Source organism: Daldinia decipiens (assembly GCF_022478715.1).
Source record: "Daldinia decipiens strain CBS 113046 unplaced genomic scaffold F4813scaffold_26, whole genome shotgun sequence".
Lineage (NCBI taxonomy): Eukaryota > Fungi > Ascomycota > Sordariomycetes > Xylariales > Hypoxylaceae > Daldinia > Daldinia decipiens.
This window is the reverse complement of record NW_026054569.1, coordinates 305,279-328,253: the sequence shown is the minus strand read 5'-3', so window position 1 is coordinate 328,253 and position 22,975 is coordinate 305,279. Positions and strand designations below refer to the sequence as shown.

The 22,975-nt window shown below is 38.5% G+C and overlaps 6 protein-coding genes and 1 non-coding gene across 7 annotated transcripts; 4 read left to right on the top strand and 3 right to left on the bottom strand.

Annotated features, from left to right (window-relative positions):
* Positions 1-31: 31 nt before the first annotated feature.
* Positions 32-1,937, bottom strand: F4813DRAFT_365895 (uncharacterized protein). Its single transcript, XM_049243965.1, has 7 exons — positions 1,530-1,937; positions 1,378-1,460; positions 1,156-1,297; positions 1,062-1,097; positions 538-1,003; positions 325-465; positions 32-268 (listed from the first exon to the last, which is right to left on the bottom strand). The coding sequence occupies exons 1-7, from the start codon at positions 1,611-1,613 to the stop codon at positions 228-230; spliced, it is 993 nt and encodes a 330-aa protein (XP_049097915.1). The 5' UTR covers positions 1,614-1,937; the 3' UTR covers positions 32-227.
* Positions 1,938-9,138: 7,201 nt separating this feature from the next.
* F4813DRAFT_t101 lies at positions 9,139-9,239 on the top strand. The gene has a single exon. It is a non-coding gene; the product is annotated as a tRNA-Glu (tRNA).
* A 1,358-nt stretch (positions 9,240-10,597) lies between these two features.
* F4813DRAFT_391229 (uncharacterized protein) lies at positions 10,598-12,325 on the top strand (the record flags this gene model as incomplete). The annotated part of the gene is made up of 1 exon (XM_049247134.1): positions 10,598-12,325. One exon carries the CDS (start codon positions 10,598-10,600, stop codon positions 12,323-12,325), a length of 1,728 nt encoding a protein of 575 aa, XP_049097914.1.
* A 4,152-nt stretch (positions 12,326-16,477) lies between these two features.
* On the bottom strand, positions 16,478-17,734 carry F4813DRAFT_381788 (YjeF N-terminal domain-like protein; the record flags this gene model as incomplete). The annotated part of the gene is made up of 7 exons (XM_049245719.1): positions 16,478-16,580; positions 16,633-16,861; positions 16,912-17,008; positions 17,289-17,383; positions 17,433-17,498; positions 17,557-17,665; positions 17,723-17,734. The coding sequence occupies 7 exons, from the start codon at positions 17,732-17,734 to the stop codon at positions 16,478-16,480; spliced, it is 711 nt and encodes a 236-aa protein (XP_049097913.1).
* A 243-nt stretch (positions 17,735-17,977) lies between these two features.
* Positions 17,978-19,104, top strand: F4813DRAFT_365871 (ribosomal protein S16, mitochondrial). The gene is made up of 3 exons (XM_049243964.1): positions 17,978-18,204; positions 18,284-18,464; positions 18,571-19,104. Exons 1-3 carry the CDS (start codon positions 18,128-18,130, stop codon positions 18,673-18,675), a joined length of 363 nt encoding a protein of 120 aa, XP_049097912.1. The 5' UTR covers positions 17,978-18,127; the 3' UTR covers positions 18,676-19,104.
* On the bottom strand, positions 19,102-20,443 carry F4813DRAFT_365869 (uncharacterized protein). Its single transcript, XM_049243963.1, has 3 exons — positions 20,177-20,443; positions 19,934-20,108; positions 19,102-19,864 (listed from the first exon to the last, which is right to left on the bottom strand). The coding sequence occupies exons 1-3, from the start codon at positions 20,282-20,284 to the stop codon at positions 19,422-19,424; spliced, it is 726 nt and encodes a 241-aa protein (XP_049097911.1). The 5' UTR covers positions 20,285-20,443; the 3' UTR covers positions 19,102-19,421.
* A 279-nt stretch (positions 20,444-20,722) lies between these two features.
* F4813DRAFT_381786 (carbamoyl-phosphate synthase L chain, ATP binding domain-containing protein) lies at positions 20,723-22,975 on the top strand (the record flags this gene model as incomplete). Its single annotated transcript, XM_049245718.1, has 3 exons — positions 20,723-22,725; positions 22,786-22,864; positions 22,919-22,975. 3 exons carry the CDS (start codon positions 20,723-20,725, stop codon positions 22,973-22,975), a joined length of 2,139 nt encoding a protein of 712 aa, XP_049097910.1.

The window sequence follows — 22,975 nt, the reverse complement described above, 5'->3', positions numbered from 1 at the left end:
CAAAAGTCACATGTGGATAAGACGTTACAGGTCTCGCTGCGATATTGCCATATTCATTTATCCATCTCCACTATCACGGCTACGTACATTCAAGGGGCATGAAACTGATCAGCCACTCAATATTATCACCTTGAGCTAGCCTTATTTTCACAAGCACTATACCGTCCAGAAAAAATGGAAGAAGGAAGAAGGACTAAATGTAAGACATCTAGGTTGATTCATCCGTCTCATACGATAGCTACAGCATTCGCAGTGCTTGATATTCCTCCTATAAGTTCGTTATTAGTTAACAACCCCGTTCTTATCCAACCCCACACTACGTACCTTTTACATGGTTAGGAGCACTTGAGAGGAAGAATGTCCATCGCTTCCTCTCGACGCATTTCTCTGCAAGCTTCTCGAGGTCCCAAAGCTCACCGATGGGAACCCCCCAAAGTGCCAACAACTTCTCGTGAAGATAGTAATCTATCATGAGGTAAATTGCATCAGCAATCCTCTCTTTTCCCATGAGTTTATCCAGCGGAAATACCAACATACCTTTCTCTGATGGCCACGCTTCAAAGGCGGGATGGTCTCCAGCTACAGCCGAGAAGTAGGAGTCATGCAATAAGTCGAGAATCTCCTCACTCTGATCCACACCTATATAGCGCTGTTCATCGTGAGGCCCGAATTTATTCTTCCCGAGGTGGCGAGGAGCCCTCTCCTCGTATGTAAGCGAGTTTGCGTTCTTCAGAAACCCAGATCTGACGACTAGGATATCGCCAATCTGAATGTCGCCTCCTTGTGCGGCAGGTCTCAGATCGATTCCTTGCGACTCTGCCACGTTGACAAGGTCGCTATGAGTAATTTTGAAGTTGTCATAATATACTGGTTTGATATTTCTGGCTTCGGCCCAGCGGCCATAGTCGAGAAGTAGACCTCTGCCCGCAATGCCGTGCTTCGCCCACGCTTGCATGCCGCATTTGGTCGAAGCATTTTCACCGTGAATATCCTTGGCGGTGGTCTGGACGACACGATTCAGACTACGTGACATACGTAGCGGTTGTGATGAATAAACTTACCCCGTTATAGAAATACCCCGAAGGGATATGGGAGAACTGCGCTGGATTAATCACTGTGCTGATAAAGCCCACCAGATGCTCGGCCGAAACTTACATGACGAAACCCGTCCCATTGAGAAGTGCTTTGAGGGTTCATGTCATAGAGGTCGTCAAATCCGATCTCTCCCAAAGCATGGATAGAATGTTTAAAAACCTGTCGTTCATAGCATGGCGGTGCAACCTGGTCGAATGGGAGACTATATGTACGAATTAGTAAGCAAGTATTTCTATACCTCAGACTAATCATTGTCTGAACTATATTCGACATTTTACTCACCCAAGAGGGATAACCTCTCCAGAAGAGATGGTCTCCAGTGCTTTCTTCACCCTTTCCGGCGTTTGAAGGTTTAATCTACCTAGCTTTAGATGAAGTCAGCTGGATGGCTACATATTTTACGATTCATTAACTTGAAATAGGAGGTACCGAACTTCATCATCGCTTCCCCATATCCATGCTGCATCTTCGGGCTGACCGGATTTTGGCCGCAAGTCTTTTCTCAGAGGAAGATCCATATCAATAAATCACAGTGTAGTATTCAATAAAAGCTGCGCTGGAATTATAAGTGACGAGGGGGATAATTGTCAAGAACGAGATGTGAGGGTCAACTGAGGTAAGGATAACGTTCTACTACACGGCGGGGAAATATAAGGTATTACATATATCGGAGTAATAAAAACCATCATCATATCACGTTTACATAATCCTTGCCGTCGAGGCTTTCCCCTCCTCATCGCTAAAGCTTCCCCTCATGGAACTGTCACAAATTTGGAATGAGTTTCTGTACACCGGTGGCGTTTTACATTGTAACATATGTGTGATTTATAATACAGTGTAGGTGGTGGAGGTTGAATTCGTCCTCCTCCAATAGATTTGAGGTCATATATATCTGCGTTCGGCTATGTTCAATAAGAAAATATTCTTGAGCTATGCCATGCTTTAAGTAATAATATGGTAAAACTACCGCCCAGGTAGGTACCTAGGTATTTATTAAGTTATGGTATTGACTCAACCCAGAAGGTCTACGTAAGAAGTAAGACGCATATAATTACTTGAGTAACTCGGATGTCTTATTCAATTCTATATGAGAAAAGTATATATTTACTACGATCTCGAATTATATCAAATTTGTTCTACTGAATTGAGCAGTTCAACGTAGGTAGAGAACCTTCCCCCTTCCTATATATTATGAACGGACAGCGTTATCTTTAGTTGGATAATATCGTTCCAAACCATGATATGCGCCTATTTAGATAGGTCCCTCGTAAGAAAGTTATATTGTGCCGTTTATCTAGTTATGTAGAAAACATGCCACGTTTTGGGTTTCAACCCAGACTACTGTCAGAGATACCCCTTGATGGATGTCATACGTAGAGTGAATGTTAGAAGCAGCAGCTTTGCTGCTGTATAGTAGCCGCATAGTAGTATGAATCTATTAACGCTTAACCTTCTATTCTCTTTCGAGGGCGCTTCGCGCCCCCTTATATATGTGCTCTATGTAGATCTATGCCTAATTCATACTAGTCTCACTTGTCCCCTGACAACTACTAATGCAAAGCGGTAAGTCAAACCACCCTTACTGGGGCCATCCTAGTGGGGGCCACCTGTTTCCCATACAAAATCAACAACTTTACATGTTTATAATTAATTTAAGAAAATAGATAAAAATATATAATCTCTTATGTTTTACTTTGCGATTATTATTGTTGGTAGGTACGTACGTAAATAAGAATAATAATAATAATAATAAAGTAATAATAAGTAAATTAATGGTATTAAAACTGGTATATTAAGATATTTAAAAAGGGAAGTATTTATTTAAGGTTAATTAAATATATTATATTTTTATATTTCAATAATAATAGATATTTAATCCTTTTACCTAATAAAATCGGATATTTTATTTCTTTCTCTTTTATTAATAATAAAGGTATTTTATCATTAATAAAATGTTTTTATGTTAATATTATATAATTATTATTTATTTTTTTTTTTTTTTGCGATTAATTAATTGTAAAATATAATTAAATAAATAAAACCTTAAGATTTATATTAACGTATATTTGTATTAGTTTAAATATATGCCATTATATATTTATAATTGTATATATTTATAATAGTTAAAAGATAAAATCGTAATAATTTAAATTAAAAATTATTACATAAATAAAATTGCGTTAATATATATTATTTTATTTTATTTTTAATATATCCTTCCTTATTTTTTATAATAATTTATATTTAAATTAATATTAATAATTGGCTTTAATAATTTATTATTATATTAATTTAATGTTGTTTTTAATTTTCTTACGTTTTATTTATTTTTTTAAACGTAAATTAATTTGATTATCTTTTATTAATATTCTTATAATCTTATTTAAAAACGTCTTTATTATTATATTAATTAAATTATAATTATTATATATTTATTAAATATTATTAATTTTTTTATTTTTATATAATTATTTTAAAGTTATAAAATTAATTATTAGTTTTTTTTCGTTAATATTACCTATTTAAATAAGGTATTGGTATAACAAAAAAGAGTTTATATATAAAATAAAAGAAATTATTAAAAAATTTAATTAATTTAAAATAATATTAATAATATTATAAATAATATAATTTATATTAAAATCTTATATTATTTTATAAATTTTATTAGTAAATACGTTACGTATAACGCGTTTGTATTTAATAAATAATTAATAAATAATATTGTTAATAAATTATATTTTATTATTATAATTTATGGATCTTTTATTGTTAAATATTATAATATAACTGATTTAAAAGCTTATATTTTTATTATTAATAAATAAGCCGTTTATAAAAACGTATAAACATAGGTTTTAAAGGTTTAACTTTATATATTTAAAATTTCGATTTTTATAATTTATTTATCATTTAATCTTTGCGTTAAAGATTTTAGTTTTTTTTAATTTAAGTTTTATATGTTACGTTATTATAAAGTAATCGAAGATTATTTCGGGTTAATAAATGGATATAATATAAGCATTTTTTATACATTATTTTATAAATTTCTTAATTATATTAAGTATTTTTAAGTTTAATTTTTTTAATTTTTTAATTTATCCTTTTTAAATAATAAAAATTGTTTTTTCATAAATTATAATTTATAATCCGTTAAAGTCTTCAATTATATTTAATTTTAAAACTGTTGGTAGGTACGTACGTAAATAGGAATAATAATAATAACGATAAAGCAATAGCAAGTAAATTAATGGTGTTAAGACTGGTGTATTAAGATGTTTAAGGAGGGAAGAATCTATCTAAGGTTAGCTAGGTATAGCATGTTCTTATATTCTAATAATAGTGGATATCCAACCCCTATATCCAGTAAAGTCGGGTATCTTATCTCTTCCTCCCTTATCTACGATAAAGGCACCTTATCATCAGTAAGGTGCCTTTATGTCAGTGTCACACGACCATCAAAAACCTTTTAAAGTTTTATTTTAACATTTATCTTTATAAAAACCTTATTTTTTTCGGTTAAAAACTCTATTATATTAATATTTAATATATTATTTATTTATAAATTTATAATTTTAAATAATTAATTTAATTTTACAATTAATAAGTAAAGGTTAAATGTTAATAAAGTTATATTTAATTTTTTTTTAATAATATTTAAAATAAGTTTTAAATTAATATATATTTGATTTTACAAGTTTATATAAAAATTTAACCATTTGTAATAATATTTTTTTAAGATATTTACTTTTTAATTTTAAAGGTAAATATACGTATATTATTTTTTATATAAAGGTTTTAAATTATATATATATTATAATAATATTTTATATTATTACCTTTATATCTTATTATTATAATATAAATGTTAAAACTAATATTAAATATTAATTAACGTATTAAATTATTAAAATATATATTATAATAAAATTTTTATCGGGGTTTTTATAACTTTATATTATAAATTATAATTTTTTATATGATATTAACGTATTTTTCCTTTTAATTTCGTAAATTATATAAGATTTAAATATAATTATACTTTAATAAAATATTTTATTATACATTTTAAATTATAAAATATTATTCGTAAAAAAGATATTAAATAAAACTTAAATGTTTTAACCTTAAATCAAGCTTTATTAAACTTGATATCAAGGACTTTTAAATGATGAAATTAATAAAAGAAAGGAATAACTTATATTAAAAGTGGATAATATTATGTAAAATGGGTATATGCGATTATAAATAGTATTTATATTAAAAATATAATTATATAATTAAGGTTAAAGTTATTTAATATATTAATACCAATTTATAACTTCTTTTCGAATTTTATCAAGGTTACGAGATTAAATTCGACTTACGAAATAAGGGTTAAGACTTGAAAAAAGAAGAAACAAAATAACACGAGTGGGGATCGAATCTTAAGCTTTAAAAAAAAAATTTCGCACTGCTTAAGCTATTAAGGCTATTAAGGCTATTAAGGCTATTGATCATTAACCTTGTGGTATAACCTTCTTAATATCTTAGGTATTATTGAACTGGTGCTGGTGTATCAAGTGACCTTAACCCTGATCATATGATTATATTCTTAGTATAAATACTATTTATAGTCGCATACACCCATTTTACATAATATCATCCACTTTTAATATAAGTCATTCTTTTTCATCATCAATCATCATTTAAAAATCCTTGATATCAAGTTTAATAAGGCTTGATCCAAGGCTAAGACATTTAAGTCTTATTTATTACTTTATTAAAATTATGTTAATTATTATAAATAATTTAGTATATTTTATAATAATAGATTTAAATTAAGTGTATGGAAAAAAGGAAAAAAGATATATGTTAAAAACGATGGTTGGTTAAAGGGTTAAAAAGTAAATCTTAATTATTAAGTTAATAATAAAACATTAAAAATTAACGAAGGTTAGTTAAAAATAAAGGGTAATATTTATTTTAATTATAAAATAAATAATATATATTATAAGTTAAAAAAAGGTAAAGTTTAAGGTATAATATTTTATATTAAAATTTATCTTATAGGTGTAATTATATGTATTAACGTTTATAGGTTAAAAATTACTTAATATTATTATATTAACGCTTATAATTGTATAAACGCGCGTATAATGGGGTATATTAGTTTTTTTTCGATTTTATAAACCGAAACTTTCCACGTTAATACGTTAAGCCATTTTATTTTTACTACTTCTAATTTGATAACGTTTTATATAAATAAATTACGTAATAATATAAAATTAATAAATACTTTTACGTGATTAATATTATATTTTCTTATATAAATATTTTTTTATATTAATACGTTTTATAATAAACAAGACTTAAACGTCTTAGCCTTGGATCAAACCTTATTAAACCTAATATCAAGGATTTTTAAATAATGATTAATGATAAAAAGGAATAACTTATATTAAAAATAAATAATACTATGTAAAATAGGTATGTGCAACCATAAATAGTACTTATACTAAGAATATAATCACATGATCAAGATCAAAATCACTTGATACACCAGCACCAGTTTAATAATATTAATTGTAATTATTTTAATAATATTTTAAAATTATTTATTATAAATTTTTTAAATTATTCCTGGTACTCGGTTATTACTTCCTTGGTTAAACATATATATAATGCTTTATTATCGATAGTTTTAAAATCTATTAATGTAAAAAATGTTTATATTATTTTTTATTCGGACGTAATTATTTAAGAATTAATATTTTCTTATTATACTACCATATAATCAAATATTATATTAAGTATAAATATTTAACTAAGGAAATAGTTTAAAAATTTATGCAGTTTATTAATATTTTCTTATTTAATAAAATTGTATATAACGTAAACCTACGCCTACGTTAAACCTTTTACTTATATTTCTTAAAATATAATAAGAAAAATTAATAACATAAATAATAACAATTCCGTGGATAAAAGGTTTAAATTGTAATAATTTACCAAAAATATAAATAGATTATATAAAAAAATAAAATTATAATCTATTATAAATTATAAAAATAAAATGAAAAAAAATATTAATATTACTTATATTATTACAATAAAAATTTTTAAATTAAAACAATAATAATTTTTTTAATTTTATTAATTTATATTATTATTATTTAACAATATTAATTAATATTAATAAATATATACATAAATAAGAATAATAATAATAACGATAAAATAATAATAAATAAATTAATAATATTAAGATTAATATATTAAGATATTTAAAGAAAAAATATTTATTTAAGGTTAATTAAGTATATCGTATTTTTATATTCCAATAATAATAAATATTTAACCCTTTTACCTAATAAAATTAAATATTTTATTTTTTCTTTTCTTATTAATAATAAAGATACCTTATCATTAATAAAGTGCTTTTATATTAATGTCATATAACCATCAATTATAATAACTTATATATATTTTATTATATTTAAAATCTAATGTTTTAATAATAAAATAATAAAGTGTATTTTTAATATTATTTTTAAAATTTTTAAAATTTTAATTTTATATAAGAATTTTATTAAATTATTATAAAACCTTATAAATGTTTATAACTTTTTAAATAAATAAGTTATATAATTGGTTTTAAATTTAAAAGTTATATTAAAACATTTTTTATTTAATAATATAGATTTTATATTTATATTATATTAATTAATAAAGTTATAAGCAATAATATTCTTTAATAATTTTATATATAAATTTATATATGTAATTATTAATGTATATTTTTATATTTATTTTATTATAAATATTAGCTTTAACATTTTTTTAAAATTTTATGCCTGGTAAAAATCCAATACCGTATTTAAAATCAAGGATTATATAATTTTATCTATTTTCTTAAATTAGATACAAATATGCGAAATTGTTGATTTTGTATGGGAAATGGGTGGCCCCCATTAAGATGGCCCTAGTAAGGGTGGTTTGACTTAGTCGGTATGACACGCACGGCAACAAATAATATTGTGATATAAAAGGGCAAGGTATCAGCAACAGTTGCCTATCTCATAGATCAATCTCTGCTCTGAAAATTTACATCAATATTGACTGATATAAACCTAGGTACACATTAATATCCAACTGGCAGTGAGAAATTCGGTGTAGTTTCTTATGTTATTATGCCTAACTATTAGGACAATATTGAATGAGGCATCAATCAATTATAACTATTACCTGTATATTGCCGTCAATCATCCCTTTACTTTTAACACCTTCAAAATTCTCTCGTCTGTATGTAATCATTATTAACTACATCAATAGGACCCTTTTTAGACGTTATCACCAGGGCATCACTTTTATTGTACGGATATAGAGCGACCTTTAAACTCTGGAGTGCGTAGAATCAACTTTGAAATCCCTGGCGAGAATTTATTTTTGTTCCTCGAGTGCCGTAAAGGGTCGTATTCCTAGTTAGGGTTATGGTCAAGTACGTTCTATCCCATGCTACTACGGTTAGAGGTCTGGTGTTATGAACATCCCTCTTACTGGTTTGGATATATCTAAGGCCATCCAATGACTATCGGGTACCTTAAAACATCATATGCCAATCACTAACAAGCCGGGCTCAAATCAAATGTAGAGAGATAAATTCTATGTTATAACCCCAGAAACTTGTTCTACTGAAGATGTATCATTGTTAGCCATTTGACACTAAGATAACAGAGGTGAAAGAGGCGCTGAAACACTTTCATCCCGCTTACCAGCATCGGATAAAGAGTTCGCTTGATCATTTAAGCCCCAAAGATATTTAACAGCACTATTTCCCTTACAATTCTGACATTTGATAGAAGAAATTTCTAGGGTGTCTACCTAGGGTATCTACACAATCTTCAAGGAAGATAGCTTTCCGATGGTATGGCCTATATTCAGTATTTAAAGCATCGACTAGATGCCATCGTGGACGCTAACAAGGTTAGGGCAACCCCAGCAAACATTCTATATAACCCTATCTTTGCGCTAGATTATTTTCACCAACTCATCTAAACGCAATCCGAATTGGTGTAGTGGCTAACATTTGGTGCTCTCATTTTCGTAACTGATAATAACTTGACAAATCCGCCAAGCCCGGGGTTCAATTCCCCGATTCGGAGTTCTTTTAATGGTCTGATCTTACTACCTCCCTTTTTACTGTGGGTTAAAAGCCTTAAGTAGACATGCTTTGCATATAGCATATCTCCGTCAGCCCTAGGCAACCTTAAAATATTAGTAGGTGATGGCGTTGAGTTCACCCACTGATAAGGGGTGCTTACAACATCACCCATGACAACATTAACCATATAGGTGCCTAATATATTTCCTCAATCGCATAGGTACTTGGAAAACTTATTATAAAGATCTGTAGTTGAAGGTTTTCGACCCTTATCCTTTATTTTTCTTTTTACTAAGATAACAATTGCAGCAAGCATGATAAAGCCTCGACGTTTAAGCATATTCGATTGTGTGTAGACTAGGCTTTTCATGTTGAGTCTATTCGAGGACGTATGGTTAACCTGGACAAATCAGAAACAATTTCCTTATTTATAATAAAGGGCTTGTCCCCTCCACCAACTCTCGACAGTGTGCGAGGTTACCACTAACTTCCACTACCCTTACTCGTGGCCAACCTCTTATAGTAGGTGAGCTTTTCGGTAAGGTATTTATATATCATGTGAGAAAGGCGAGCTACTAACGATATCAAAGGAACTCTCCTCTCCAGAACATGTCTTATAGAATATTATGTTAGAAATAGATAAGGAGTTTATTGCTTCTATTGTGATATATCTAAGCAAAACTGGCCGTAAATTGTTTATTATAAAAAAGAAAATAATTAAAAAAAAACCAACAAACTACTAATTTTGAGTTCATTACCTACAAGAACCTAAACAATTAAAATAAGTATATTCAGCTCAGAGCCTAAATCTCGGAAGCTATCATATGCCCCGGTTTTCGGTTTTATACGTAGATCCCGTGTCCAGAAAACAACCACGAACCGGAAAACCTCTCGGCCTTGTATCTTCCTTCCCGATAATTTCTTCCGAATTCGGGCTCACATATTGAGTCAGTTCTTGTCACTTTCCAAGTAAGTGCTTAGTCCTATATGGTGCTACACAGCCAATAGTCTGTTCGGAACAACCCATCACAAGACTAAAGCTACTTATGAGTTGGTCGACAATACAAGGTGTTGTGCAACAAAGTGCAAGATCGTGAATCAGAGAACTTTCCTCACACAAAGATGGTTACGAAACGATGTGGTTGTTTTTTAACAAATACATCCAACAAATCTTCTATTTAATTATATATATTCCCCCTTTCCCCAGCCTTGTCCTTTCAACATCGACATCTTCATAGGATAAACGACATAAACCCTTGGCTGTCTAAATTGCCTTTGAACCATTCGCCTATCAAAGCTTCGAAACAGGGAGATCCAATACAACTTGTTCGTCTTTCAACTGCAAAATCGACAGCCAAGATGTGTCGACTCGAGCACTGGCTTTGTTGCATATGCGAGGACGCTTATGTCGCTGTTAACTTCTTCTGTGGGCATGTGGCTCCCGGAGCACCAGCTTGCCTGGACACGACTCGTTACGAGCGACATATCGTAGCACGCTACTGTTACTTTTGTTCTAACGTAGGTCTTGGCGGTGCCCCTGTACTGTCGAAGACCAAAGAATACCTCGACAATCTCGCGAGTCTGGAAGGCATGCTTCGCGTAGCGGCCATACCGGACCGAAATGATGTTACCGTTTCGGTATTTAGCAACTGGTTGATGGGGTTCAATGGCCCGACAAGCATCCGCCCTTTCAAGGCCGGTCATCCGGCAATAAATAGCAATTCCACTAAAGACCACTTTGCACACAACCTTTCACCACCACAAAAGGTAGCTTCTTTTATCGTTACTTCATCTGAAATGTCTCGGGCTAGCGCATTCCACTATCAAATTGCGATCCCGTTGAACTTGACGGTTCAGCCATATTTTCGACCTCCTGTACCGGTCCTGGAGCAAGGCCTTGTGGGCGGCCAGCCTGGTCGTAGAACCGACAAAGGAACCCGTCGCTGGTCAAATAGGACACATAGGATGGTGTTTGCCAAGATGGACCAGCAAGACTCGTCATCTTCTCTCCCAAACCCATCTAATGTATGGCCAAGAGATGCTGCTAAGCCAGACATCACTATGCCCAACGAGAAGCATTTGCCTATATCGTTTACCCCGGTTGATTCTGACGATATCGATATTCGTGCAACAGCATCCAGCAATGACTTAAAAGGCAAGCAAATTGTGACCCCGTTGGCCTCTGCTCCAACTTTCGCAGGCAATTATGCGAAATCTGCTACTGTAGACTGCATCGGGCAGCCTGTTGCTACGAGCTATGCAACTGTGGCTTCCAGCGCCCCGACTTCTCCAGTAGTATTCAGCGCCGATACCGTTAAAGATGACAGAATTGACAAGCAGGAGGGCGGGAAACCCTTAGGAATTCAAAGGCCTACCCGATCAACCGCGGTCATCCCGGTGATTCCTCTTGTTCCCATAGCTAAAGCCAAGATTCCTCGAGGGTCTGCTACATCCCAGATTGCATCTACCCCAGGAGCTGTTGCTACTCCGATCGTTACTCCAACTGCGGCCCCGACTCAAACAAAGGCCAAAATTGAGACTCCAGCACCAACCAGTTCACAAGTCGTCGTCGTATCAGCCAAGGTAAACGTTGAGAAGGCCAAGGCTAGTACTTCCAAATATTCCATTCCTAAGGACACCCTAGCTGCTCCACGTGAAGAGGATGAGCAAAGGTCACCTGTGCTACCCGAGGCACAGAAGAAGCCCCTCCTCTATAGCCAGGCAATTACTACCGGCGCCTCGTCCGCGACTATCCCTACCGGTCTCCGCGGTCACTCCATAGACCACACTAAGAGCCAAGACAATCCGAAGAAGAAGGATCTCGTCCAGAAGGGATCAAGGAATTCACGCCCGAAGAGGAAGGGGCAAAAGCAAAAACGTGGACAAAAGAAACAACAAGAACGCACACAAGAATTGGAGCCTAAGCCGGCGCCTAAACTGGAGTCCAGACCCGAGCCAAAGTCGAAGCAAGAGCCGGAGTACCACCAATTCCGACTACCATGCCTTTCCTACCGAGATGCCCTTAAAGGCAGCCTGAAAGGCAACACCTTGCCCAGCTCGTCCAAACTGCATTTACCTTCATATTAATCCTTGAGAAGGGGGGAATAAAGGCCAGATCAGCATAACCAACTTCTTAAGGAGAAAAACACGGCAGTATATTTGGACTCTGGACAATTACCTCCGAGGAAGGTGGATTTGATGCGATGATATATGAATCATGATATGATTTTCTCTCGCATCGTCTGCAAGTACTAGGCCACTAGAACATTTTCGTACGGCATGGTGGAATTCTAAGAGCATTTTTATGCAGGGACCTCTCTCGAGTCTCAGCTTATTTGTTTGCTTTGTTAGTTTTGTTATCGTACCGAGATTTTTGAAAGGGGGGCAAGGACGGATAGAGCTTTTGTTTCGGTAGTACTATTTTTATTGTTTTTGTTTGGTGTATGGGGAGGAGTAAGAAATCAGATGAGACAGGATAGGCAAAGTACCCCAAGGGGAGAGGCTGGCCATTACTATGAAGCCATGACATCGACGTTGTTGGAACTTGGCATTTGCACTAGAAACATACCTAAGTAATTAAAAAGGTTTTTACGATTTCTCATCCCAATTTACCTATACCTTCCCATGGCAGTATCCGTCGTGCCATCTTAACTTAAATATCACAAACCAGGCTGTCATATACGTAGTAAAACCTTCCATTCCAGGGAATAACTCAGCAGTTGATCTACATAGAGTAAAAAAAGACTATCGCGTCTTGTCCAGATTTGCCTCTAGCAAGAGACTTCTGCACGGCTTAGTCTCATAGCTTTAAACGAGACCGGTATCTCACAGAGTTGAAGAAATACTTTGCCACAGGACTGTATAATACATATGAGTTAAACGGGACAGCTGCCGACTACGCCACCTGAGGCGTGTCTCGTGATAGAGGCGAATATAACACGTGTAGCGCAGTCACATTTCATCTCAAATGCCCTGTTTGCGCCCCAGCATCAGACACCTGTCAAAAACACTAAGCGGAAATAATACGGTAGGGCTGGATATGAAACATAGGTAGGCAGGTATAATTACGGTATCCAGTCATCGATAGAAGCTAAGAGTCAAGCCATGAATGCTTCGGAGTTCGGGCTATCACGGCAAACAATTACCAGGAATGCGACCTGTATACATCGTGCGAGAGTGGCTGAGTGGCTAGCAATATGGGGAAATATTCGTATTCGCATTGCCTACTAAAGAATTTTGCATCTTATCTCTAGGTTAAGGGTCTCTACATATGGGAATCCCGTAGATTCGCGTCTGGCCTCGCAAGTTGTCGTTGTAAAGTGGCAAACGGAGTGGAGACGGAGTGGAACCTTACAAAGTCGGAATTGAGCTTAGGTACTCTAGTGGGGTCATGTGACAGGGGGTAGCTTCAGCCACATAGGTGCCACATTATGGCTTATGATCCGGCTGTGCATAAGACAGGGGGTAATGGTTGATGCTAGAAGAGTGGCGAATATTCTCAAACAACCTAGTCTCCCCCAACTTTCGACAGCGTCAGCGGCGGATTCGCAAGTGAGGCCTATCCCGAGCGGAGATTAGCGAACAGTCAAGACCACGAGGCTACATGTCAGCTCGGGTTCACCTAGCTGGCCTATATAGTTCTATACTTACCTGGTGTATAAGTGAATCCGTAAGAGGCCATGATCGACGTTATTGATGCACTGCTGTCGTGCGATTGACGAACCAAACGCGATATGCGACGCCATTCCTTAGAATAATGCTTGCTCTGCGTAGCGTAGCGGAGTGAAATAAGCTTAAGATAACTCACCGTCATAGCTACCAAACGATATCAGCATGTCACTATGATCAAGCTTGAGGGAATGATACTCATGTTCAAGAGCCGCTGTGGCGAAAGAAAATGTGCGTTGTTTTTCAGAGGCTTGATGAGAGGAAAATTCGGCCCTTTCTTAAGGTCTCCATCTATAATTTGGCTAGCTATGCTTCCAGCTTGATATCAGCTTTAGCTCGGCTCATCAAGCTTCGCGACCTACATAGTGATACCCTAAATCTGCTTGATCCTAGACCGCACCCAGGCAGCCCAGTCAAATACCAATGAATTATCGAGGAGTATGATCCGAGCATTAGGATGTTAATATGTGGATACACCTGCTCACCGACACGGGTTCTAAGAGGCTGGATGATCTGCTAGGCGCGATCCTAGGTTATCTATAACCGAGGCCACAAAGTAAGGATAGTTAGTGAATACAAACAATGACGGAAGAGATGCCTAATATTGATCAAAAGTTATAAGGTAACAACGCATCCAATGTCGTATTGAGATGAATCAATCTCGATGACTTTGGTAAGGGGCCGCGTGCGAATGAATCGGGATCGAAAAACGGCCCTCATACCGAACTCGACGCTGGCAGTGCGCATGCAGACGAGGAGAAGCCTTCGTTTTCTAAGAGAGGAAAAAGGATTACGAGCTTGAATGTGAACATCGTTTGCTATATCTGTTGTCTATCTATCCGAGCGGGCTACGAGCGGGCTAAATGCTCCTAGCTTGGCATTTACACCGGCCGGTTCGAAGCCGCTAGGTATTTGATTACATAGGTAGTTATGGCCCCGGCCGTTTGGCTACGGCGGAGAGCGGGAACATGATCCTTTCGGTTGCACTCAGCGGGACGGTTGGGCATGAAGCTGACTCCTACATAAATTTCAGGCCAGAACAGTGGCTAAAGAAAGGAACATCTAGTGTGGGTAATGGGAATTATACACATGCAGCGTACACATGTATGTTTCTAATGCGGATCGTGGGGATCGTGTGGGGATCGTGTGGGAACATCCCGAGAGGCCAAGATGCATAGACGTAGACGTGGTGGATTGGATCGTTCGCTCGAAACGTTTGTTGCCCCTTTTCTTTACTATGGCGTGTCTCCCAAGCGAGGGATGCCTCGAAGGAAATGGTTTGATTACATGTCAACAATGCAGCGACCTTATTTGCATCGCAGGCGCCACCGTGTCGGTATTAGGTAGCGGGTCAAATAGAATGTCTCACGGTAGATGCAGGATATTGGCCATTTGCTTATCCGCGAACAACTCTCTAGTACCTACGTACCTACACCAAAGAGAGCCCCTAAACCAGTGACGGATCTGTAAGGCTGCAGTCGCATCCTCTTACTGATCGTCGCTTAGTTACTAGCAATAGCAGATAAGCGTCATGGATTTGTGATCCCCCAAAACCTCACTCCCGCCGGCGGGTATCAATAATCAGTAGAGGTTTAACGATAACACTAGAACGTTCTCTTGTGGATTGTCTAAGGGTAAGCTTATTCTGATTCGAATTTGCTCGTGTAGAGAGTAAGATTGGTCGAATTGATCCAGAATCTACGAGCATCACCTAAAGGCGGTCGAAGCCTAAATGGAGAAAGAATTATAAAAAATAAAAAAAAAATAAAAAAAGACCTGTTCACTGGGACCACTAACAAAGTAAGCGTTGCAGATCCATATTGGCCTATCACATGTGTTACGGAGCATTTGCTCCGGCTCACCACAGAGCAGTAGTATGGCTCCGTTTAGTTGTATGCTGGATTAAACAAGCACAAAAAATTAGGAAGAGCAGGCAGACTGTAAATATGAACTGCTAGAGTAAACAGAAATGAGAAACCACCTTCTTGTACATTTATCGGGGTTGTCTGTTACGTATCCCCATGACCAGTAATTGCCACAGGGGTTTCATTAGCAGTACATCAGTGGTCAAATGTGCTTTTTTGGTTCGGGTGGTGGCGATTCTATAGTCGTATTACAATAACTCTTATGGACGCCTGTGTCCTATTTCTGTACTCGAAAGCCACACCAACTTTAATAAGCCACGTTTATACGGATGGTATGCCAAATCAACAGTTGTCGTCGAGACTTTCGTCCTTCCAGGGACTTTCCATATTCAGGTGTTCTTTGCAATTCGGGGCAAAGACCCAGCTTGCAACTTTAATGTGCACTGAGCACACCGCGGAGTGCCCTGTCTGCGGGAAACAATATCTCGTCTATGTCGAGTTCTGCAAAGACTATCATCCTCCATTGTTACGGTGCCCTAGGGGAATAGCTGAAGAGAGCGAAGATATGCAGGAAGGAAGATGTCCCAGCCCAGTTTGTCCTTACAGTCGCACCGGCGGTTGCTGTGTCAGTTAACACAGGGTATGCGCATCTTCGACAAGCCGGTATTTCCAGCTTGGGAGGGCACCCCCGGTCGAGCCTCTGCAATTAGAGCTTTCCCCCCCCAATACTTACCTCGACAATTTGGTCAATTCCCTGATACCCTGGCACCTCGAAATCATATTTCTTAGCAATTGCCGGAGAGACAAAGCTGTGGAGTACGTCAGTCAAGAGGCTTTCTCATACCGTAAGAAGACCCTTACCGGCCGCCTACAAAATGACGCCCTTTGAAGTATTTAACGAGTGGCTTGGGAGCTGTCAGACTGATCAAGAAATCAGGGTTGAACTTGCTTCCCAGGCCGGATTCCGGTGGTCCAGTTTCAATATTCCAAGATGATGGTGCGTCAACGGAGGTTACGGGAAGTTTAGTGTCCTCTAAAGCACGGATCACCGCAGGAAAGGGCTCACGAACCTCGCCCGAGAAGCTGAATCCTTGCTTATGGATGAGTCTGGTATATTCGAAGTACGACAATAATGCTTACCGAAAACGGCATCCACAATATGATCCGCCGATTTAATAGCCGCCGGGAAATCCTCCACGAACAGCACCTCAAGGTCTTCTAGCTGTTTAGCGAGTCGCTATTTGAGAGAGTTTATGATCAGTATATCGGACGCTAGATCAAATCGTCTAAGAAGAGCGAAACACAATATATACGCGTCGTAGCCCACGACTAAGGGTTGATATACACTAGACAAGTCTAGGGGTATAGTAACAGTGATGAAATAGAGCGGTTAAGAACGTGGCTAATGGCTATTATGACTTGATCGAGACGGAGAAATCAGAGGGTACTTGAGAACCAGTTCCGGGGTATTAATAGTATTGGGAGCTTTCAAAGACAGCATGCGATATCCTACATACCTGGTAGAGCTCATTTTTGCTTTGTTTTGGATAGTAAATAGCCGGCTGATACCCATAATGACGAAGATGACGAGCTGCAACGAGCCCATCGCCACCTTTAACATATTAGAAATCTTGACTATGCAGTTCAATGGAGTTGCTCACCGTTATTACCAGGACCGCAAGCTACAAGCACTCTGTTGCCTTTATTCGGAGGATGAACCCGGTACACTGTGCAGCAGCCATTAGATACCGGCAGACGAGTAATTAGCCAAGTTAAAGCGCGTGCCAACTTGTGAGACTGCTAATCCGGCAAGCTCCATGAGCTGATCAAGCGAAAAGGCACCGGTGCTCATAAGCTCTTGATCCAGAGCTGCTGCTGCCTTCGCCGATAAGGTCTGAAATGGTGTAAGTCAATTTCCAACTTTGATGTATTGATATGCCACCTAACTTACTTTGATTGCCATGGTTTTTATTATACTAGTTATATAATGTTAGGAAGTTGATAGTTATGAGGTCACCAATTTAAACTATCTAAAATCAAAAAAGGTTGGAAAGTTACTTGAAAAAGGAGGAGTTTGAGAGTTTAGGGATTTAGTTAAACTGATCGACTGACATCACCGGGGAAAGCTGTGATCTTAATTGGCTTTAACTGGTATAAGTACCATACGATCAACTGACTAAGCAATTACATCACTCCGATTGGTTAGAACGGAGAAAACAGTTTCCAGATCCGCCAAAATTATTGAATAGGTTCCATCCATCCATCTGTATGGAACCTTATCGCATGCGACACCAAAAATACAATCAATCGTAAGTCGCAGTCGACCTACAAACCACAAAACGGCACTGCGATCAGGATGGTAGTGAAGATTCGTCTTGCGCGTTTCGGGCGCAAGAACTCTCCTTTCTACAATATTGTAGTCGCCCATGCGAGGTTAGTTTTATTTATATAAGCCACTCAACCAAAAAGACTACCAGCCGGGTGGTATCATGGAAGCTAACCGCCGGAATAGAACGGCACGAAATAGCAAGCCACTCGAGGTCATCGGCACATACGACCCGATCCCGAAGCCTGACCCATATGACGACTCGGGAAATTTGCACAAAGACATCAAGCTGGACACACTAAGAGCTAAGTATTGGATCGGTGTTGGTGCGCAGCCCACAGATACTGTTTGGAGACTATTATCAATGGTATGAAACATATTTCTCAATTTTGGCTAGTCTTACGTCATGACTATAAACGCGTAAAGGCATAGGGATTATACGAAATAGTAATTGCATGCTGACTACCCTCCAGGTCGGTATCATGGAACCAAAATATCGAAATACCGAACCACGGACTCCGCCCCCCATGCCGCGTGAGATCCAAGGCGATTCAAAACCCCAAGATCCGACAAATTAAGAATTTCTATATGCTCGTATAGAAAGCGCATCGCGCCTCGTAACCTCAGTATGGGGCAGTAATATCAAGAAGAGAGAGCATATAAGGTCGACTTGCACGATTTTATCCTCTTTTTATAACAAAGCCAGGCCCTTAGACCTGGAATATGCCCACTAAAACGGTAGCTCAACCTAGCATGTATATATTAGAAAGCAGGAGGGCTTACTCTTCGATGTGTATGTCTTCGAAGATTGTATGACTACCATCTCAGGTACAATGCCCGCCGAGGCATCTGAGCCATCTAGATGACAAAACAACGAAAAGAAATGAACCAAATACTGCACTCGCTGGTCTACTTTTAAATGCGTTGCCAAGTGCGATAAAATACCAATAAATATCATATCTGTTGACTCATCTACTAAGTCAACAAGTTCGAAATTAAACATTGACATAATTAACTAACCCTGAAAATGGTGAACATGGAAAGGTATATACGTGATATAGTTTTAGGTAGCCTAGCGGGCTATTTCTTTTCACGTATATCCCGCTACTTAAATCTGGACTAAAAAGCGTAGTTGGTTTTTAACCCATGTAAACGGCTATAGGACAAGCTATCCCGATGTTACAATGTAATAGAACATAAATAGAACATGTTGTAGGGTGAATATCCTCCTGTCTCTGAAATAACTCACCGAATGCGCTGAACTGAAGCGACACTGAGCAAATAATAAAGCCATCTCTCTCAAAAGCAGCTCAACTTTGCCAACTCACAGACCAACCCCTCCCCCACCATTCATAGTCGGCGCCGGATTCGCATCCGGAACCAAAACCCAATCCTTGACGCTGCCCTTCCAGTCGCTGGTCCGTATATCATTGATATGCACCAGTATAACGCGCACCTCCTCGCCCGCAACGAAGCACTCGCGACCACCATCTTCTTGCCCTCCCGATGTCAGCCCACCCGCAGCGTTGAACGCGACGCCGCCCTCGGAGTCGAAGGTGTTGTTCTCGAGATGCTGGCTACGATAATATTCCTCCTCGGCCGAACCGCGGGATACAAGCTCCGCTGTCCCGTTGATTGTCGCGCTGATGCTAGATATGGCGCTCGTGTTAAGGTTCAGCAGTAGCGATGCTAGGCTCGATCTATTCTCGGGTCCGGGAGAGCCACCGGACATCCGCCGGCCTTGGGTTGGCGGCCTATGCGAAACCCCTGTAAGCGGTTAGCCCTTTTCCAGTGCGTTTTTTTTTTCGACAATAATCTTTAATTAAGGGTGCTCACAATCGTGAACTAATAAGGAGACATTAGGGTTGACCACGAGGTTATTGGTCTTCTTAGATGAAGGGTTTGTCGTCATGACGATAACCGGCGCGGAAGAATATTGTGAAGAAGGGATATAAGTGTAATTCATCAGCGACACGTGCGGTTGGTTATCGGTACATGTCGCCAGGTGAAGCTATACCGGGATTCTGGGTTAGCGCCTGGGGGTCGAACATGATAAGCAGGGATTGGAGGGGGACTTACAAAACGAGCATTTTCGAGGCATTGGACAACTTCCGGAGGAAGCGACGTAACCAATTGCTTGTGTGTGTCGCCGGCCGAGGCCTCATGGTTAAGAGATATCTGATCCATCGCGTCGGTGGTGAGCGTTGGGGATCTCTTGTCGCGTGAAGTGGTTTGGCGATGGAGGGGTCAAAAATTATAATCCTACATATCAGCGATCCTATCAGATCTCCCATGATGACGTTGGGGTTGGGGCTGAACCCCTGGAATACTCCATTGAGGCTGGAGCTGGGAGCTTGGGCCATAGCTAAAAGGTAAAAGGACAGGCAGAAACCGGGGATTTACACTAGAACCGCGGCTTTTCGCGGGGTGGGTCCGCTTACTTACGGCTTTCATCCATCTTACGTCGAGGACGGCAAGATGGAATGGACAAAAATATATTCCTTCCCTCTTATCCTTCTCTTAACATACCTAACTCAATGTATTTACTCTATAACTAACTCAATATACTATTTGTACCTCTCGTGGTCACCTCATGAGTATCACATTAATCTAAACAAGTTCAAAATGCGTTCAATCAAGCCAAGACATCTCCGCCGAGGTCCATTTCCCCGTTACCTATCCTCAGCTAGTTCTTCTATACAACCGCACGTTACTCCTATAACATCTCTACTAATTGCAAACCGCGGTGAGATTGCATTAAGGATAAATAAGACGGCTGAACGTCTCGGTATAAAAACCACAACGTTATATACTGACCCAGACGCCTCCGCACAGCATGCTTCTTGCTCCCCACATTCCATCAGCCTTGGTGCTGCTAATGGATATCTTGATGGGGAGAGGATAGTGAGATTAGCAAAGCAGCACGGTATTCAGGCATTACATCCAGGCTATGGCTTCTTATCGGAGAACTCCGCTTTCGCTAAGAGGTGTGAGCAAGAGGGCATCGTGTTTGTTGGGCCACCTGCTCAAGCCATGGCAGACATGGGAGACAAAGCCCGAAGCAAGGAGATCATGACTAAAGCTGGCGTACCATGCGTTCCCGGGTATCATGGCAGTGAACAGGGCGAAGCGGAGCTGTTGGAATTTGCGAAGGAGATCGAATTCCCAGTCTTGCTAAAGAGCGTAAAGGGAGGTGGCGGCAAGGGCATGCGTATCGTCATGGAAGAAGGGGAGTTTATCCAACAGTTGAAAAGCGCGCGAGCAGAGGCCAAAGCTTCATTCGGAGAGGGCGGTGAGGTTATGCTGGTTGAGAAATACATCGTACGGCCAAGACATGTTGAAGTACAAGTATTCGCAGATAAGCACGGTAATTGTGTTGCCCTAGGAGAACGGGACTGCAGCATACAGCGCCGCCACCAAAAGATATTGGAAGAGTCACCAGCTCCAGACTTGGATGATAACGCAAGACTAGATCTGTGGGAAAAGGCCAAGACGGCGGCCTTAGCAGTAGGCTACGTGGGTGCGGGAACAGTAGAATTTATTTTCGACAAGGACACTGGCGACTTTTACTTCATGGAGATGAACACTCGACTCCAAGTTGAACATCCCGTTAGTGAGATGGTCACGGGAACGGATCTAGTGGAATGGCAATTCCGTATTGCAGCTGGGGAAAGGTTACCATTGACGCAAAAAGAAATCATGGACAGAATTCACGAGAGGGGAGCGGCCATTGAAGCCAGGATATACGCTGAAAGTCCCGAAAAGGGCTTCCTACCTGACTCGGGAAAGCTTGTTCATCTGAAAACTCCCAAGGTCGACAAGGACATCCGAATCGATGCTGGTTTTGTTGAAGGCGATACTGTTACCGAAGCCTACGACGGGATGATTGCGAAACTCATCGTCAGGGGTAGGGATCGCGAGACTGCTATTAGGAAGATGGAGCTCGCTCTACGCGACTACGAAGTTGTAGGTTTGAGCACTAACATTGAGTTCTTGAAACGCCTATGTAGGTCACCGGCGTTCATAGAAGGAGATGTCGAGACGGGCTTTATCGAAAAGTGGAAAGGGGAACTTTTCGATCCCGTGGTAATCAAGCCTGAAGTGTATATACAAGCAGCACTTGGCACGTTTGCTTTTCAGCCTGCGGAGGTTGTTGAGCCTCATGGAGGGTGTCTCGGCTTTGGCTTAAACAGCAGTGAACGAACGTTTATTTTCAAGTCCCTTGATGTGCTAGATCAGAAAGAAGGAGAGGTGGTGAATATTAGCATAACTCAAAAAAGCAACAGCTTGTTCGACGCTCGAGTCATACGGAAAGATGAAGATCCTCAGGTTTTTAAAGATCTCGTGTCTTCCCTCGTTTCAAGCTCCGACAAGACTAGTCTGATAACCTACTTCCCCCACACGCGGATAGGAACGACAGTGGTTCAAGATCCCAATAATGATAATAAGGTCACCATATTCCAACTTGGGACTAAGACGGAATTAACACTAGTATCTCCGTCATGGTACGAGAAAGCTTTGGGGTTGAGAGAGATCACAGGGTCGGTTGCAGCCCCGATGCCTTGCAAGATCCTCAAGAACGAAGTTAAGGAGGGTGATAGAGTTACCAAAGGAGCCCCGCTCGTCGTGTAAGTCCATTTCCCATTTTCTGACATGATAACTCGGCGGTGTGCTCATATCAAGTCCAGTATAGAATCCATGAAGATGGAAACAGTCATTCGGTCACCACAAGATGGCGTCATCAAGAGGCTCGCGCATAAAGAAGGGGTAAGTCTTTGCGTCTTACTAGTTAGGTCTCGTGATTGCTAATTTCAACTGAAGGATAAATGTAAAGCTGGCACGGTATTAGTGGTTTTTGAAGAAGATAGTACGGAGTAA